Below are 18,306 nucleotides of genomic sequence, written 5' to 3'. Positions count from 1 at the left end.
CTTGGTTTAAATAGATTGAAATGTAGCAAATCACCAGAGCCAGATAACATTTTTCCTTGAGTGTTTAAGGAAGTTTATGAGTGCATATATAAACTTTTGGCACATATTTTTTTGGAAATCTCTGCACAGTGGGGCAATTCCTATAGACTGGAGGCTAGCAAATATTATCCTGTTATATCTTGCCCTGTCCTGTGGAATGGCCAATTGGGGGAGGCAGCTTGATGGCCGAGGTCTCCAGGACTCTGAACAAATCCAAATCATATTATGTGATATCATCTACTGTTAAATTCTGCTCTGTACTTATAACATCTTTATTTTACTATTATACTGTATTGAGGGATACTTGTGTTTGTTCTGTGTATTGTATTGTATTGACCCCCTTCTTTTTGACACCCTCAGCATGCCCAACCTACCTGGAAAGGGGTCTCTCTTTGAACTGCCTATCCCAAGGTTTCTTCCATTTTTTCAAAACTAGGGTTTGTTTTTTTTGGGAATTTTTCCTTGTCTTCTTATAGAGTCGAGGCTGAGGAGCTGTCAAAAAGCAGGTCCTGTTAAAGCCCATTGCGGCACTGCTTGTGTGATTTTGGGCTATATAAAAATAAATTGTTCTGTATTGTATTTTATATTGTGGAACGAGCCCCAGACACAGACAGGCAGACATCGTATTAAGCACCACTACACGTTTATTTAACAACTATTTACAGGAATAAGTGCACTACAAACCCCCAAGACTTCCACAAAGTCCAGGCCTCTTTCACTCTGCCTTCTTCACCACCTCCACTCCTCTCCACCAAGCTCTGTCCTGCTCCTCACCTGACCCAGCCCTTGAAAGGAGGGAGGCGGCCCCTTTTATAGTCACCCGGATTGTCCTCCTGACAATCTTCCGCTGGCACTCCCCAGTGTGGCGGAAGTGCCAGCTGTGCACCCGGAAACACTCCGGGTGTCCCCGATCCTCTTCCCCCAGCACTTCCGGGTGTGGCGGAAGTGCTGAGGTCCAGGGCTCCATAGGCATTGGGGCGCCCCCTGGCCCCTACACGGCCGAGCTTCAAAGCTCTCTACAGAGCTGGTCCCCACAGCCACCAGGGCAGTCGCCCCATCGTGGCCTGGAGGAGGTGCAAGCCCTCCTCTGGTCCTTTTGGGTGTCCCGGCTGGATACCACCCCCAGCCGCGTGCCACAATATACACAGGGTGACCGGAATGATCCAGGTAACTATAGGCCAGTAAAATGAATTCACATCACAGGTAAATTAATAAAGGCAATTATTAAGAAAAAAGTTTGAACAACATATCTCTAGAACAGGAGTATTAGCCAATATAGTCAATGTGGCTTCAAATAAGGAAGATCGTGTGTCACTAATATGCTACTCGTAGAAATCTATGAGGAAGCAACAAAAGCATACAGTCAGAGAGCTGCATATGATATTATTTATCTTGATATTGAGAAGACTTTTGATGAAGTGCCACATTAAAGGTTAGTGATCAAACTGAAAGAAGTGGGCATTCATGGTGTGCTGTGTAGGGTACAACACAGGAAGCAAGGCATTATGGTGAGGGGAACTATTTCAGAATTACATGGTGTTAAATGTGGTATTCCTCAGGGGTCAGTGTTGGGGCCGCTTCTGGACACGAACATAATCAACAAGCTGGTTAAGTTTGCATGATGATACCAAACTAGGTGGAAGGGCAGATAATGCAGAATCAACTTAATAGTTACAGAGGAAATTGGACAGAATACAGGCATGGGCAGGTTGTAGCAGAAGTAATTTAATGCAAGTAAATGAAATCTGTTACACGTAGAAGTAAATATGTTAGATTTGAATACACATTGGAAAGTCCGAAACTTGAAAGTATCCCTTATGAGAAGGACTTAGGAGCCCCAGTGGACTCATCACAATCCACATCCAGAAAGAGTGCAGAAGTGATTAAGAAAGCTAATAGGATGTTAGGTTATAAAGCTCCATGTGCGGTGAACAAGTCACGAGAGGCTATGCTTGAGCTTTATAATGCACTAGTGATGCTTCACTTGGACTACTGTGTTCAGTTTTGGTCTCCATATTACAAAAAAGACATAGCAACACTAGAAAAACTTCAGGGAATAATGACAAATGATTCTGGGTTTGAGAAGTATAAAGTATGAGGAGAGGTTGAAGGAGTTGAGCCTTTTCAGCAAACTGCGATTAACAGGGGACATGATTGAAGATTTTTAATTATAAAAGAAATTAGTACAGGAGATCCTAGTTGTTACTTTAAAATAATTTCTACAATAGGAACAAAGGGTCATGGTTAGAAATTTGCTAAGGGCAGATTTCACACAGATGTTATGAGAAGTCAAGCAAAATCCATCCATCCATCCATTTTCCAACCCGCTGAATCCGAACACAGGGTCACGGGGGTCTGCTGGAGCCAATCCCAGCCAACACAGGGCACAAGGCAGGAACCAATCCCGGGCAGGGTGCCAACCCACCGCAGGACACACACAAACACACCCACACACCAAGCACACACTAGGGCCAATTTAGAATTGCCAATCCACCTAACCTGCATGTCTTTGGACTGTGGGAGGAAACCGGAGCGCCCGGAGGAAACTCAAGCAGACACGGGGAGAACATGCAAACTCCACGCAGGGAGGACCCAGGAAGAAAACCTGGGTCGCCTAACTGCAAGGCAGCAGCGCTACCACTGCGCCACCGTGCCGCCCCGTCAAGCAAAATGACACCTTTCATTGGTTTAACTAAAAAGATTACGATATGCAGGCTTTCGAGGCAGCTCAGGCCTCTTCTTACACATAGATGTTAGAAAGTTTTCCTTCACACAAACATCCATAGTCAAATGAAATAAATTACCAAGTAATGTGCTCAGAGTAGAACTTCAGGGAACTTCAAATCTTGACTTAACGTTATTTTTGGACAAGCTTATCGTGCAGGACAGCTTGCTTTTGTTACAATATTTCTAATGTTCGAATATTCTGTAATGAAATGGAATTTCATCAGAGGTTTAGCCCTGTCCCCCACATGGCCCTAAAATAAAGGGAATTGGGGGAATAAGAAAAATTAGTCAAAAAATATAAAATTTAAAAATTCTGCAACTTTATTATCTCTCTGTCTTCTCTTCCATGCAGAGTTTGGTTGTTCTCTCTAACATTGCACAGGCACTCTGGACTATGCATGCATGCTTTTAAGATGACTGCTGGTAAATTTTAGGTGTCAAAATTAGAGACAGGTCTTTAAAAGAATGTTCATGTTAGAGTATGGGCTCTGCACATTTGAATGAATGCAACACACTGCAAGCAGACGGAGTGGCTTAGTGGTAAATACACTGGACTGTACACCACACGGAAACCTTTTCACTTCCCAGTGCTGCCTTTCTGTGTGACCCTGATTGAGCTATTCATTTCAATTACAGAAAAAATGGAAAATAAATGCATTATAAACTTTTATTTTGAACAGTAAGTCATCTTACATACAACACTCAGCAAAAATATGAAAATGTGACTGGGGGGTGATTATGGAAATGTAAAAGTGAGCTAAATGGACATCTGTCTAAAATGATTTATAAAAGTGAAATTTTTCCACAGAGAAAATCTTCTAGGTTGTAAACGTTAACTGTAGAGCGTTGGGTATCACGCGGTGTGGATGATTGATCAAAGCCTGCAAATGGAACACATGGATGATTGAGGCAAAAACTACGAGCCATGTAATTTCAATTCTTCTAGAGCCACTGGAATGCAAGTAATCTGCATGCACTCTGCAGGCTTTCCCTTTTGCCATCACAGATCAATGCTGAAGATGCCATGAAACCCAGCTGTCTGATAAAAGTTTGTGTCCTGCGCCTACTGTGATGGAAAACAAAGGATAATTTCTTCTTACTGCATGGAGAAAAGTGGGTAGAAACATAGGCTATCACCGAAAAGGATTGCATTTATAAAAGAGTGAAAGTTAGGGGTGCTGGGAATCAGTGTGCAAAGAAGATGACATGAAATAAAAGATTAGCTGTTCATAGTTATCAGCCCACATCCGGACTTAATGTTCATAGTGTTCGTATAACAATGAAATACAGCAAAATTTCAGTTAAAAACTAGTAAGGCTTAGAACAAAAAAGATTACTGAGACACCCAGGAGGCTCAGTTTTCAAAAGTGGAAAAACTCATTCAGTTCAGGATTGTACTCAGCAGAACGAGAAACAAGGCAGGAGGCCCGCTAATGTATTATACAACAGCCAAGATGGGTTGATCTGATTACTCAATGAACTGGGCAAAAGCAGGTAAACAAACCTACAATGAAGCTCTCATTATTTAAACAGAAAAACAAAATTCCAAACGGCCTCTCTTACATGAAAAAGAATGATGTGTTTTATGGCTTCAGCTTCAGTTGCACTGTTGCTAAAAAAGATTGTTGTTGACTCACAGTGGACATTTGGGCTTAATTAATAGGTCTATTTTGAAAGACCTCAGTGCCAAGCACATCCTGTTAACAAACCGGGAAATGAACCAAAATTAAGGACTCGTACATAATGATCCTCTACAGTGAGTAGGCAAATATTTACTAAATGCTTTTAAGTGCAGTTTTGCTTTGTTGTCTAGAAACTGGAAAAAAATCACCTTGTGTCAAATATTTTATTTTAAATACATTTAGCAGTTGAATTTTATAGTAAAAACTAGGCTGCTACAACTCAAAGATTTTTGGTTATTATTGCCTAGTTAGTATGCCTCTTTATTAAAGATGACCTTAATGATCAGGATACCCTTAAAACTGAGCACAGGTAAGCCAATACCTCGACAATTTCTCACTTCATAGTTGCCCATAGTGGTCCTGACAGCTGGATGTCTATCCCATCACTGAAATCTCTATCCAAGATAAGTCAATGCATAAATATCACTAACTACACATGACAAGGAAAAAGAAAAAGAAAACATAAACTGTATTAACTGCACATAGACACTGCTTTACGTTTATGAGGTATGTTGGAGTGGCTAAAAAATCTAAAATTATGAAAGCATTTTATGCTGAAATGTGTAAACAATTGTACTGAATCCTGATATATAAGTCATCTTAAGTAAAGGTGTCAGTTAAACACACACACAACAAATAATAATACATCTAGATAGATAGATAGATAGATAGATAGATAGATAGATAGATAGATAGATAGATAGATAGATAGATAGATAGATAGATAGATAGATAGATAGATAGATAGATAGATAGATAGATAGATAGATATGGATATTCCACAAATATTAACAACAGTTAGATATACAATGTAACTACCACCAAGCCTAAACAGTAAAATTAATGCATAAATGTGTACACCATATATTTAAAACTACCATTTATTTACACATAGCTGGATTATAAAGTTGCTTCTTGTCTCTTCCTCAGATTAATCCCTTTTTCATTAGCTGTTTCAGTGTTACCACAACACCTTCCGCAAGGTGAGCCAGCTGAAGAGATCAGGACTGACCTAAGCAAGGTGATTAATCCATTGCTCCTCTCTCTTGAACCACAATCACTGTGATGTTCTCTCCAATTCTCATCCCACAATGCTACAAATCTTCTTGTGCTGCTGCACTCTAGTGTGCAGTCTTCAATTCACTCCATAGCAATTGCCTTGGAAAACCTCTAACTCCAGCCTCCAGTGCCTGGCATTTCACCTTTAACCATTGGCTGATATTTGTGAAATAGACTCTCAAATGACTCCCCTAAACTCTTTTCCCAAGGGACTGACAATTCCAGCATAATGATGGTTTTAACAAATTAACAAATCTGGCTTTAGCGCCGTTTTGACTATATTCCTTGGGAAGGTTAGCTGCTGCCAGAAAAACAACATCACCTTCCATTCTATGTCTGCCCCTACGATGCCACAGTCACTGGTGTTAGGAGGCTTCCGTTCACTCCTAAAAAACTGGATAAGCCCCGATTCTCCCTGGATTTTCTTGCGTCTTTGAACTGCATCCTCCAAAGTCCCATCAGTGATGTTAGCTCCCTGTCATACTTCCAGCAATATCTCCCTTCTACCAATGCTGCCCTGCATGATGATAAAATGTGTTCCAAGATAACTGTACTCTCACACAATGCTGAGCTTATGTCTTTATTCAGCCCCCAGATTTTTAGGTTTGTGTGGCTTTGGAGGATATTGTAAAATCATAAATCATAAAAATATTTGCTTCTTTTTTGATTTTTCAGCATTATTGCACAATTACGCCTATCTATCTATCTATCTATCTATCTATCTATCTATCTATCTATCTATCTATCTATCTATCTATCTATCTGTCTGTCTGTCTGTCTGTCTGTCTGTCTGTCTGTCTGTCTGTCTGTCTGTCTGTCTGTCTGGTATACTACCTTTTATGTCTATTTATGCCTTTCATATTTAATTATTCAGAAAGATAGAATTGTTGATTATCTCACTGCACCATGAACACATAGAGATTGTCTTTTGCGGGGGCCTCATTTTCCCTGAAAAACATTTTCTTATCATGCAGCCTAACCTTTCCCACAGAGACACTCAAAAATTGGCAAAGGCAGTGAAAAACACTCAAATGTTGGAGAAAAAGTGCACTTAGCTTGACTTTGAAAGTATCAGGGCTAAGAAGTTCAGAAGTAAAATTTTCAAAAGTCTCTGTTTTCATGGATAGTATTGACAGAGCCTAATCTCTGTGCTTTTAATTGAAGTGTAGTCGTTTCAACAGGGCCCCAGTTTAAAAAAAAGTAAACAGGGAATCTCCCAATACTTCTCACTAAGGAAAGTTTGGGCATTCTTTAATTAGGGCAAAACAAAAACGTGATTTCATCTTCAGTATTCTTGATACATGTAAAGGCCTTGATCCAAGTGCTGGCTTCAGTAATGGTTATTCATTTTAAAAAAGCAATTGTAAACTGAAAAGCCTGATAGACACTCATACCTTGTGTTTTATAGCTGGCATAATAACAGAGCTTACAGAGAGCAATCAATGCAATTACACTTCACTTGAGTACAATGTCTCAATCATGGGGATGGGTTTAACTGTTTTTTTTCGCTAGGATTCTGAAATGTCTCACAGTTATAAATGATATTGAGAGAACTATAGTTTATTGTTACATTCATTCATTTTCTTCACCCACTTTAGCTTGCCCAAAGTCACAGGGGGCTTGAATGTAGTCCGGAAATAAATGGCATTAAGAAGGAACAAGCCTTGCATTGGTAGGGAATGAGTTTATCACGGGGTATTATTGATCCATGCAATATTAAAACTATGAGATATTGAAAAGTGAAGTTTATGGCCACTATCATATCGGTGTCTTCAGGAAATAATTGAATGTGTGTCGATTGAAAGAATATTTCAGTTTCTCTCAGTTTTTAAGATTTCATGTTGTAATACAGGGTGTGAAAAAAAGAAAGGCAGAACAAGCCATTTTTTTATATGAGAGCTGAAATACAATTTACTTTTTTAACAAGTACAATAATTCACTATGCTTGTTAAAGAAGTCAAGTGTGAGCTGTCTGCTCCCTGCAGAGGGTTATGGGGCAAGCTGAAGAGACAAGCAGTGCTGGGCAGGAATTTGAAAGAGAGGACTTCTGGGCATATGACATGTGGACAGCTAGTTTTCCACAAATGTAAATTATTTCTTATTATTTTTCCCTTTCTTTAATGCTTCCTCCGTGTACTGCTTCTCCACCTTCGATCCACTCTCCCTCCTCTCCAATAGGTAATGGCATATTAACAATGCTATTTAAGACATTTTCACCAATATTTTCTAGTACATTATAACGTTCTTCTTAAAAATTTACTAGATATCATTATTGTCCTACCTTCTTTATGTGACGCGCGTGGGTCGTCTGGACTTTGCACACAGTATCTTTCCCTCATCTGGATCCCACCTCCGCACAGCATTGAGTGATTATTTTGGCGGCGATCAAAGGGGCTGAGAAGAGGAGCCATCTGACAGTCTCCCCATTCGGTGGTCTTCCACACAAACCTAACAATGCAAAATTAAACACTTTTACCAAACAATATTAAACAGTCAACTATCATACATGATGTTTTATTGTTATGTTCACACTACTACTGAGAAATTAACTTATTCATATTTAACAAGACTTTTCTAAGCCAAGAGTTACTAGTAAATAGACGAACATGACAGCCTAATGGTAGAATGGTCATTGATTCTGATTCTCAGCTCCAGTATCCTGGGTTTGAATTGGCTCCTTGTGCCATCTCCACTTGTCTTCATAGGTTTTTCTTTCTCTGCTCCAACTTTCCTCACACATCACCAAAGTTATGCACGTTAGGTTAATTGACGATTCCAAACTGATCACCTTGTGACTGTGAGAATTAGTTCTGCTTGTAATAGATTGATGCCCTATACAGACTTGGTGCCTGCTTCTTGAATGATTCTTCCTGGCTAGGATGTGGCTCCCTGAAATGGGTTTAAGTGCATTTGAGAGTGTTATGTTAAACAGTTTTGGCCACCAGTGAGCGTCCCAGAGCCCCGAACACCAGGCACAACTCAACCAACATACAATTTTAGGTAGAATAAGGGGGAGTTGTTTGATATACAATGATTTCTTTACCGGGTTTAATCAGTCCAGCCCGATAATAATGCACCATAGGTCATCTACCATCTCCTTCCACTACCACTCCTCCGCCTCTGTGAATGTTGCTAGCTGCTGCCTGACTCTGACTCGCTGACATAGAGGGAGCAGCTTCTTTTATGCCGGACCCAGTATTACCTTTGGTGCCACAGTGCTGCATGTCGGAAGTACTTCCAGGCCAGGTGGAAGCTCCCCAATGCAACATTAATGTTCCCCTGTTCCTCCCAAGCACCCCAACAGAGCTACAGCTCCCAATATGCAATGTGGGTGTACAAATAGGAGTTCCACAGGAGGGATGCTGCCACCCTGTGTATAAGGGGAATATATGGTCCCAGGAAACAGTCTTCCTTTGTCCTTTCATTATGATGTCCCCCGCTGGGAAAGGTATTGACAAACAACCCGGCCAGGATACATGTACATCCACATCTTTCCATTGTGGAATCCTGTTTAGGTAAGGAAGCGCCATCCATCTCTGGTGGGATGCCAGTCCCTCTGTTATGGCATTCACACCTATCAGATATTCTAAATCCAGGTCAAGGTGCTTAAGCAACTTGCACTGGAAGTTTCTTACACAATGCATAAAATAATATTTAAACTAATACTAGTCCATTGAAGGGCATTTCCGCTTGCTCTCTCACACACACACATACTCACTCATATTGGGCCAAACTACAGTTATCCTAATATGTGACCTTAGAGTGCAACAAGAAAACTGGAGCTTTTGGAGAAAACCTCAGCTGGGCACAAGGAGAACATGCAAACTCCACTGAGATGGTGACTGTCACAGGATTCTAGACTCAAGAGTTATAAGGGCAGCATTGCTAACTACTGCATTACCCATTACAGCCATTACATTCTTTTAAAAGACTAAGACTGGTTGGGCTAGATTGACTTTTTACATCAAACCCTTCTTCTTTTCTAAATATCTGATAATAATTTAAATTTCATTAATTAAATTAGGGTATCATGATGGCACATTGAGTATTGTTGTTGTTGTGGGGTACAAAATCTGTACATTTCAGGACAAATCAAGGCATATCCTCTTCCCTTACACCTCACTTATATAAGAGTTGTTCATAGCATAGTGCTAAAATGGTTTTACAGCTTGGGAAAGGAAGATCTGCCGACACCTCAGAGAACATAAAAGGTTTTATTGTTTGGGAAAACGGACAGTGAATTAATTCTTCATATTGACAGCCAGCCAATCAGAATATCTATCAATCACATCTTGCAAAACCCCCTGGTACAATTTTAGAATAAATATGCCTCGTCTGAGGAGTGAGGAGGAAAAGTAAGGACGTAAGGAAGTAAGGAAGGAGGGAGGAAGAAGAACAGATGAAGATGTCACTGGGTGTCAGAAAAGCATCATGAACATCCATCCATCCATCCATTTTCCAACCCGCTGAATCCGAACACAGGGTCACGGGGGTCTGCTGGAGCCAATCCCAGCCAACACAGGGCACAAGGCAGGAACCAATCCCAGGCAGGGTGCCAACCCACCGCAGGACACACACAAACACACCCACACACCAAGCACACACTAGGGCCAATTTAGAGTCGCCAATCCACCTAACCTGCATGTCTTTGGACTGTGGGAGGAAACCGGAGCGCCCGGAGGAAACCCACGCAGACACGGGGAGAACATGCAAACTCCACGCAGGGAGGACCCGAGAAGCGAACCCAAGTCCCCAGATCTCCCAACTGCGAGGCAGCAGCGCTACCCACTGCGTCACCGTGCCGCCCATCATGAACATCGATTGCTAAATCAAATGCCACCCACCGACATTCATCCTTGTCATCTGTAACTTTTTCGTAAGCTTTTTCTAAAGACTATATGTGCATTCAGACTTTCCTATCAGTACCTATTTTCTATTATTCTTTGTTCTTTGTTTTCTATTATTCTTTGTTAATTACATCTTGCCTGAAGAAGGGGCCTGAGTTGCCTCGAAAGCTTGCATATTGTAATCTTTTTAGTTAGCCAATAAAAGGTGTCATTTTGCTTGGCTTTTCTCTTTGTTCCAGTGGTATTATTATTATTCTTGTAATAAATGCCATGCTGCTTTTAACTTTCTATGCTTTGTCTTAATGTCTATAGAGTGATTGAAATAATAAGTTAGATTTCTTTGAGCACCTGGTGCAGCCGGAGATTTGCCATTACCTCTGTGCTGCGAGGATTATTAAGGCTGAGAGTGAGAGCTCCACTCAATAGTAGGGAACAGTACGTAAAGAAGGTATTCTTGACTGATAATTGGCCTATAGTCAAGAGTGCTGAGTCTTTGTATGTTTAAATGTATTCTTGTAGACCAAAAGTAATATTTAGGTCTGAGATATCGTATGTTGTTTGTGCCAATAATAAGTAAGTCTGAGTGACAGGCTGTGTTATACCTAAAGCACTTGTGTGGTTTAAAGTGCTAAAAGTTAATCAGTGTGTGTGTGTCATTCATGGGGCACTGTTGTGGTTAGGGTCTGTGTGTATGCATATAGCTATGTATGTGTGTGTTCATCTTAAAGTGCAACAGTAGACCAACCTGATAATGAACTTGACGAGTACACTTACCCTTGAGGGAAAACAGGTAAAGGGTAAGTAGAGGGAAATACTACGATAATACCGCTGTCACCCTACTGTTATCTTAGGTTTGAATCTGATGCGTGCATGTTGTCCGTGTGGAGCTTGCTTCCTTCCTACATCTGTGTGGGTTTTTTTCTGGGTGGTCTGACTTTTCTCTTGGCAGTTGTAAATTGGCCCCATACAATTGTCTGTTTAAAAATATACTCTTATGTAATTAGTAATTTGAAAAATTTATACTCATCTCATATCTGAGATTTTGTTACAGTGCCCTGCAACTGTATTTAGTGATGAAAGGTACTGTATATAAAAATCAACTCAATTAAGACTGAAACAAGTCAGTGTGCACAACGATGGAAACAGCAAAAGACTGGTGCCCTGTCCAGGCCCGCTTCCTACCTTGGATCCACTGTTGCTGGGATGGTGCCAGCCCCATGGAAATCTGATTTGAATTACGAGAGTTTAGGGATGTTAAGTTACTCTAAATTAACTTGTATGATTTTTCTTAACCCATCCATGCCTTGAGCCCATTGTTTCTGAGATATGTCCTGTCCCCCTGTGACACTGAAGTGGACAGGAGTGTATTGATAGATGAACTGTGGTTTGCACATTTTCTTATCATTTTAAACTAAGAGTAACCTGGAAATATACTGTATACGTATTGAAAAATAAATTACAATCAGTGAATGATTATAAAAAGCAATTTTAAACAGTAATTTGATTGAGTTCTTAAAGTTAGTATTTATTATTCCTTCTATTATCTTAAAAAGAACTAGATTTAAATTACAGATTTTATTTTACCATTTTGTTCACAGACCTCTTGACATTAAAAAAAGAAAATTGCCTTACTTCTTTACATCTATCCAGACTTATTGTCTTTTTGGCATCATTTTCTTTTGATTTTAATTGTGAGCTTTAATAATGTTGGCTGATTTGTTTAACAATGAGAGAATTAGTCAAACATTCAATCATTCTATTGTTTAGATAGAGTGAACAACTGTTACAAGTAAGTATTGTGACCAGAAAATTGATTTTAATTGAGAAATCACAATGAAAGCAAAGGTAAATGGTAGGAAAGTACAGTAACTGCATGCACCTTTCTTTAATCTGCTAAATTTTGAATTTGGAAAAGCAGCCCTGCTGCAGCAGATGATGGTGGCACATTGGTGCAGTTCTAGTTTCTGAAGCCATTGAACTCTGCCCCTGGTTCTCATTGATTATAATAGTAGACTTCAGGAGGGTCAAGCCCACTCTACCCACTTGTTCTTAATGAAGGTGAAGATGTGGAGGTGGTGAGGACTTAAATATACCTCAGGGTGTGTCACAGGTGGCTGGGTGCGGTCAGCAATCAGCCGCCTATTTAAGGAGCCGCCTCCCTGCAATCAAGGCTGGAGTCAGGTGAGGTGGAAGATGAGGTGAGGTGAGGTGAGGTGAGGTGAGGTGAGGTGAGGTGAGGTGAGGTGAGGTGAGGTGAGGTGAGGCGAGGCAAGGCCCAAGTGTGATTTGTGTGAGAAGAAGAAAGTGGCTATTGAGAGCCTGGACTTTGGGAGACTGTGGGGCTTGGTGGCAGTGTACGTAAGACTTTGTAAATAGTAGTGTTATGAATAAATGTGTGGTGATGGCTGAATCGGTGTCCGCCTGTGTGTGTCCGGGCTGTCCTATTTCACAGTGCATCTGAACAACAAGATTCACAGAAGCTGTATACAAGAAGGGTTAAGTTACCTCTACTTCTTAAGTCAGTTGATGTCATTTGGTGTATACAGGCCACTCTTACATGTTTTCTGTTAGTATTTAGTGGCCAGTGTACTTTTCAGTGCTGTAGTGAGTTGTGGAAATGGCATTAGTGCAGGCGATGCCAAGAGACTATCTTGGGAGTCAGGCTCTTGAGCTCACTCAGGAAGCTTGCTTACTATCCTGGACAGTAACTAAACAGAGGAGCTCCTTCAGTAACAGAACGAGACAACTGCATTGCTCCCAGGAGCACTAGGTGAGGCCGTTTGCACCCTAGGCTCTACAATGAGTCACCCTTCAGTGGCATTGTTCCTGTAAATGATTGTCACGTAGGCATGTAGGGTTGCTACTGCTACTGCCCCTGGGTTCAAATCCTGTCTCCAGTCATTTCCCTTGTACAGTGCACTTGCTTTTCTCCCATTGACTCTCTGCATTTTCTTCTGCATACACTGGTTTTTCACTCACATATGCAAGCACATGTGTGTTAGGCCAATTGGCAGTTCAAAAATATCTATCTATCTATCTGTCTATCTATCTATCTGAACCATATACGCAGGAACCAAAGGTTCATATCTGTACCTCTGAGGTGGTTTGCACCAAGTACTTGAGCAGTCTTCCACATTCCAAAGATACACAGATTAGATGAATTAACAAGTATGAGCATGTTAATGTGTTTACATGTGCCTCAATAACCCGACTATTCATAGAAACCTGATTTCTAAAATGCCAAGTAAACCCTTATTCCAATCCAAGAAATCTGGTTATTGGCCTCTGAGAAACCTGATTAACAGAGGCAGATTTACTGTGTGAACAACCCAATTATGTGGCCATGTAAATCCTTAATTTGTTACTGTTAAATGATTTTGTAGTCTTGGTGTGTGTTTGTTTTGTACACACTTTCAGCAGACACAGGTAGAAGCATTCAGGCATTTGGTAGAAATCTGGCAGAAATTATTTGCCTCAAAGTTTTAGAAATTGCTGAATTTATGTTAATCAGCTGAATGTACAGTGCTAAGCTCTGCAACATAACCTCTAGAGCAGTAGGGTAACACATTATAAGTAATTAGCCATGTAAGCCCATGTTGTAAAAAACTCAGGTTCTTAGAAACTATTGCTCTACTAGGAGGATTCGATTTGCCATCATGTTCGCATTGCTTGTGCATTAGCGGGGGAGGGAAAGTAAAAGGGATACTGGTTTGCCGATGTTAGCAGCTAAGCGACGTTGTCTTTCTCCTGAGGTTTCATTTCTGCTGATATGCTGTACTCGCTTGTGTGATTAGTGGCTAAGCGAGTTGTCTGTTTCCTCGGAGGCGGATCCCTCACCCTGACTCCACCTCTCACTTCCAGGCCGGACAGACACACACACTTCCATGCATAGACTCTTATATATAAGATGTGTCTTAAATAGTCTGATTACTTTTAAGAGTAGCAAAAAACCTAATGCAATACTTATCTCATTGAAGTAAAATATCTATGTTACACTGGGTGTAAGGCAAGAAACACATGGACTGGGGCCTTTGTAGGGCTCAGTCGTACAGCTATGCACAAAAGAGTTTGCTGCATGGATTCTAATAAAAGAAACCTATAAATAAAGCATAAATTTGACTAAATGTATTTGTAAAACACAAGAAAATTATGAAAGGTGTCATGCTTATTTTGGATTCACAGTGGCTGATTGAACTCCAGAAGATTACTTGTATGTGTAAATGTGGATTATTAAGAAACCAGGTTTCTGCCTTAACTGGGTTATTCACCTTAATCCGATTATGTGTGTGCATGTAAACACACTGAATGTGAATGTATGCATGAGTATGCACTAAGACAGACTGGCATCCCATGATGGGCAGATACTAAACATGTTTTGAATATTAGCTATTGGGACATCTCCATATATATAAAATCCAACATCTGTCTGTCTGTCTGTCTGACCGCTTTTCACGAGAGAACTGCTTAACAGATTTAAATCAGGTTTTTTTCTATAATTTGCTTGAACATTCCAGTTGATTTTGTGACCTCTCTCATTGCGCTAAGTATAATATTTCACTTGCGATACCAATTTATTTGCGCAAATCTGAGAGAGATGTGGCGGGCTGAGGGAAGGACGGCAGGCCTCATTCACGCGCCAGCCTGAGGGCGTATCTTACATCCACTTAGCTAGGGAACAAGATTACTACTTACTACTTACTATTTACGAAGTATGCAGCTAAAGTTATTGGGGCTGATGTAGATGATTTGACCACTGTGTGTCAGAGGGCAATGCTAAAGAAACTGGAAATCATCTCAACTGATGACAGACATCCATTACATGTAGAACTAAACTTCAGTAAATCAGGAAGGATAGTTGCTTTGAAAACCCATACAAATCGCTCCAGAAACTCCTTTCTTCCTAGTGCCATACGACTTTTCAATAAGAAATATCGGAGATAATGTTTAAGGTTTTGATATATATCCTGTTACCATTTTTTTTTTTTTGGTATAAATATGTTTTATCTAACTGCCTTACCTTAACCTTTCTTATTTCTATTTGTCTGTTTTATTTCATTCTGTCTGTTACCTGTTATTAGATGCAACTGAGAAGGCAAATTTCATGTTTTCCTGTGTAAACATGACTAAATAAAGAAACCTAACCTAACCTAACCTAACCTAACGGATTTAGATTTTTCTAGAATTTTCTTGAACATTCCAATTGATTTTGCAACTACTCTCATCACACTAAGAATCATAGTTTGCTTGCAGGAGCAATATATCCGCACTAATCCAGAACAGAGGCTGCAGGCCAAGGGGAGGTGGAAGTGTGATGTCAGGAGTGGGGAGTCGGTCTACCTCTGCGTTTTGGAGCGTAACTTGCCTTTGCTTAGCTAGCGATACCTTTTAGTTTATTAATTTTTAAAGTTTGTTCTATTTCACTACTACGCGGATGGAGACGTGGGGAACAGCAAGTTGGTAATAAATATGGGTGGCAGTCACCTAAAGCTCAGGAACTTGTAATAAATGTGTAAACTGGTAGGGTTTGCATGGAAACAGCAAGTGACAGCAATTTCTTGATAACATGACCACAAAAGAAAGGGAAATAAAAATTGCTTCATGGCAGCTGGTCTACAGGCTCTGTAGCCCATTGAGGCAAGTCTCATTGGAGGAAAACAGAATTTGAGGGAATAGAGTCTGTAGAAAGGAATTTAAGGGATGCCAAGTGTATTCAACAGCAAGAAACTCAAACCAGTGGACAGCATTTGGTGGACAAAAGTGTTAAATCCCATTGTGCATATGTGGGGTGGGGATGACCACACAAAAAATCAAAAAGATATTCTCAAAAATTCTGAACAGGTGTCTGCATGTCTGTCTTATGGAGACAGACCTGTAGTTTATCAATAAACGCAGACCTACAGTATTTACAGGCTCCAGTAAATCCCATAATTATTTTTAATATTTTATTTAATACAGTATGTGTCATATACTGTATGTTTGTGTAATGCAAGTAAGTAAGCTCTGATTAAAATCTGTTCATAGCATTTAAAAGTCTTATTTTTTTGGTTACATTTTTTTAACCATCCAACCTAGAATGTCTATCATTTTTCAAAGAGAGGAGAAAGTCTTTTAAGAAAAAAGCATGATGTTTCCACCTTTTCATTTGACAGCTTGTATGTCAGCTTAATACATTTGCTCATTCTCTCTCAGTAACTAACTGTAGGTCGAAAAAGGAATTTTTTTCATGAAATATCAAGTGAAATGTTAAAGCTGCTACCGATTTAACCACAGCCAGATATTACATTTTGCATTTCTCCAGTTATAATTGTCACACTTACTTGAATAAAAAGAAGCCTTTGTCCCTTTTTTAGTAAGTAAGGAAAAAATAAAATGATTGACTTTTTAGTCTCTTATGGTTTAGCTGAGATCTTGCTGTAAATACATTTCCAAGCCACACTAACAAAACACATTCAAGCGCTTAAATGTCAGATGTAGTACTCTACCTGGGGCATTGAGGCAAGAAATCACCAACAATATTACAGGCTTCTTTTTCTTCGAGAGCTGGACATTCTTTGCCACCGCCAAGAGGGATCTGCTTCAAAGAACGGGTCCGCGTCCTGTACCCTGGGGACAAGTCCACTGACTGACAAGTCTTGGAACAAGGACTCCATGAGGACCAGTTGGAGGTTTCACACTGTCTGGGCATGACACACGACTGAATGGTCACTGGGGCATTATCTTGAATGCACAGCCTAAAAGGTAAAGAAAAAATAAAGCCACTAAGTACTCAATCTAGACAATAAATAAGGTGCATGTGTTTTTATAGCTGTACATATTACAAAACAAACAGAACAGCTACACGTCAGTATGATGCAATGATGCTGTTAAAATACGGGCTATGATAACCTTTTGAAAATCATGGGAGGAGGTCTAATCTCAAACATGGCCATAACAAAAAGACATTGATTGAGACAGTACTACAAGAACCTGAGAACAGTGCTCTTTATTAAGATATTTCTCAGCCATCTTTTGGTTATACAGTATTATGCCCGATTAATTTGATAGATTTCTTTGTCATTGATGTGGTCATCATTAGTGAGAACATGTGCATGTATGCACTGGTGCATGATGTCATCATTCTTCTTCTTCTTCCGGCTGTTCCCGTTAGGGGTTGCCACGGCGGATCATCTTCTTCCATATCTTTCTGTCCTCTGCATCTTGTTCTGTTACACTCATCACCTGCCTGTCCTCTCTCACCATATCCATAAACCTTCTCTTAGGCCTTCTTCTTTTCCTCTTGCCTGGCAGCTCTATCCTTAGTATCCTCCTCCCAATATAGCCAGCATCTCTCCTTTGCACATGTCCAAACCAATGCATGATGTCATAATTATTAGGTAAAATAATATATATTTTTTTCATATCTACACTGACCTCTTCCTGTGTTCACTCTGATGCTGACATCTTTTCAAAATCTAAACTCTTTTTTTTGTTTCGACCGCAAAATAAATGTCACTACAGGTATTTTAGAAAAGGCCAAACTTCACATTCAGAGCTCATTTGAGCACTTTTAAAAATAAAATAACCTGAGCAAACAATATTAAAGTTTTAGGATTTAGACTGTGATTTAGATTTGTTTTGCTCGATTTAGATTTGTTTTTCTCGATAGTTACAATGATCATTTCCCATTTCACACCCTGCCAATCTTTAATCCCCAACACAAAGAACAGACATAGATAGATAGATAGATAGATAGATAGATAGATAGATAGATAGATAGATAGATAGATAGATAGATAGATAGATAGATAGATAGATAGATAGATAGATAGATAGATAGATAGATAGATAGATAGATAGATAGATAGATCTGTATTTGTCCCCATACTCTTAAAAAGAATAAATTTTCATGGCATTTTATGGTTCTTTGCAGGGTTATGTGGTTCCTCACAGAACGATTACTTGCCAAAGCACCA

General features: G+C 39.9%; 1 protein-coding gene across 1 annotated transcript in view; it reads right to left on the bottom strand.

The window, feature by feature from the left end:
- Nucleotides 1-18,306, bottom strand: part of thsd7ba (thrombospondin, type I, domain containing 7Ba) — a 1,117,993-nt gene that overhangs the window by 598,091 nt on the left and 501,596 nt on the right. Inside the window, exons 5-6 of the mRNA XM_051931000.1 lie at nt 16,837-17,085; nt 7,789-7,955 (exon numbers count right to left, since the gene is read on the bottom strand). Coding sequence (XP_051786960.1) covers nt 7,789-7,955; nt 16,837-17,085 — 416 coding nt within the window. The remainder of the gene's footprint in view (nt 1-7,788; nt 7,956-16,836; nt 17,086-18,306) is intronic.

This window comes from Erpetoichthys calabaricus, chromosome 8 (assembly GCF_900747795.2).
Source record: "Erpetoichthys calabaricus chromosome 8, fErpCal1.3, whole genome shotgun sequence".
Taxonomy (NCBI): domain Eukaryota; kingdom Metazoa; phylum Chordata; class Cladistia; order Polypteriformes; family Polypteridae; genus Erpetoichthys; species Erpetoichthys calabaricus.
The sequence above is the reverse complement of the archived record's forward strand: the minus strand, read 5'-3'. Positions and strand labels throughout refer to the sequence as shown.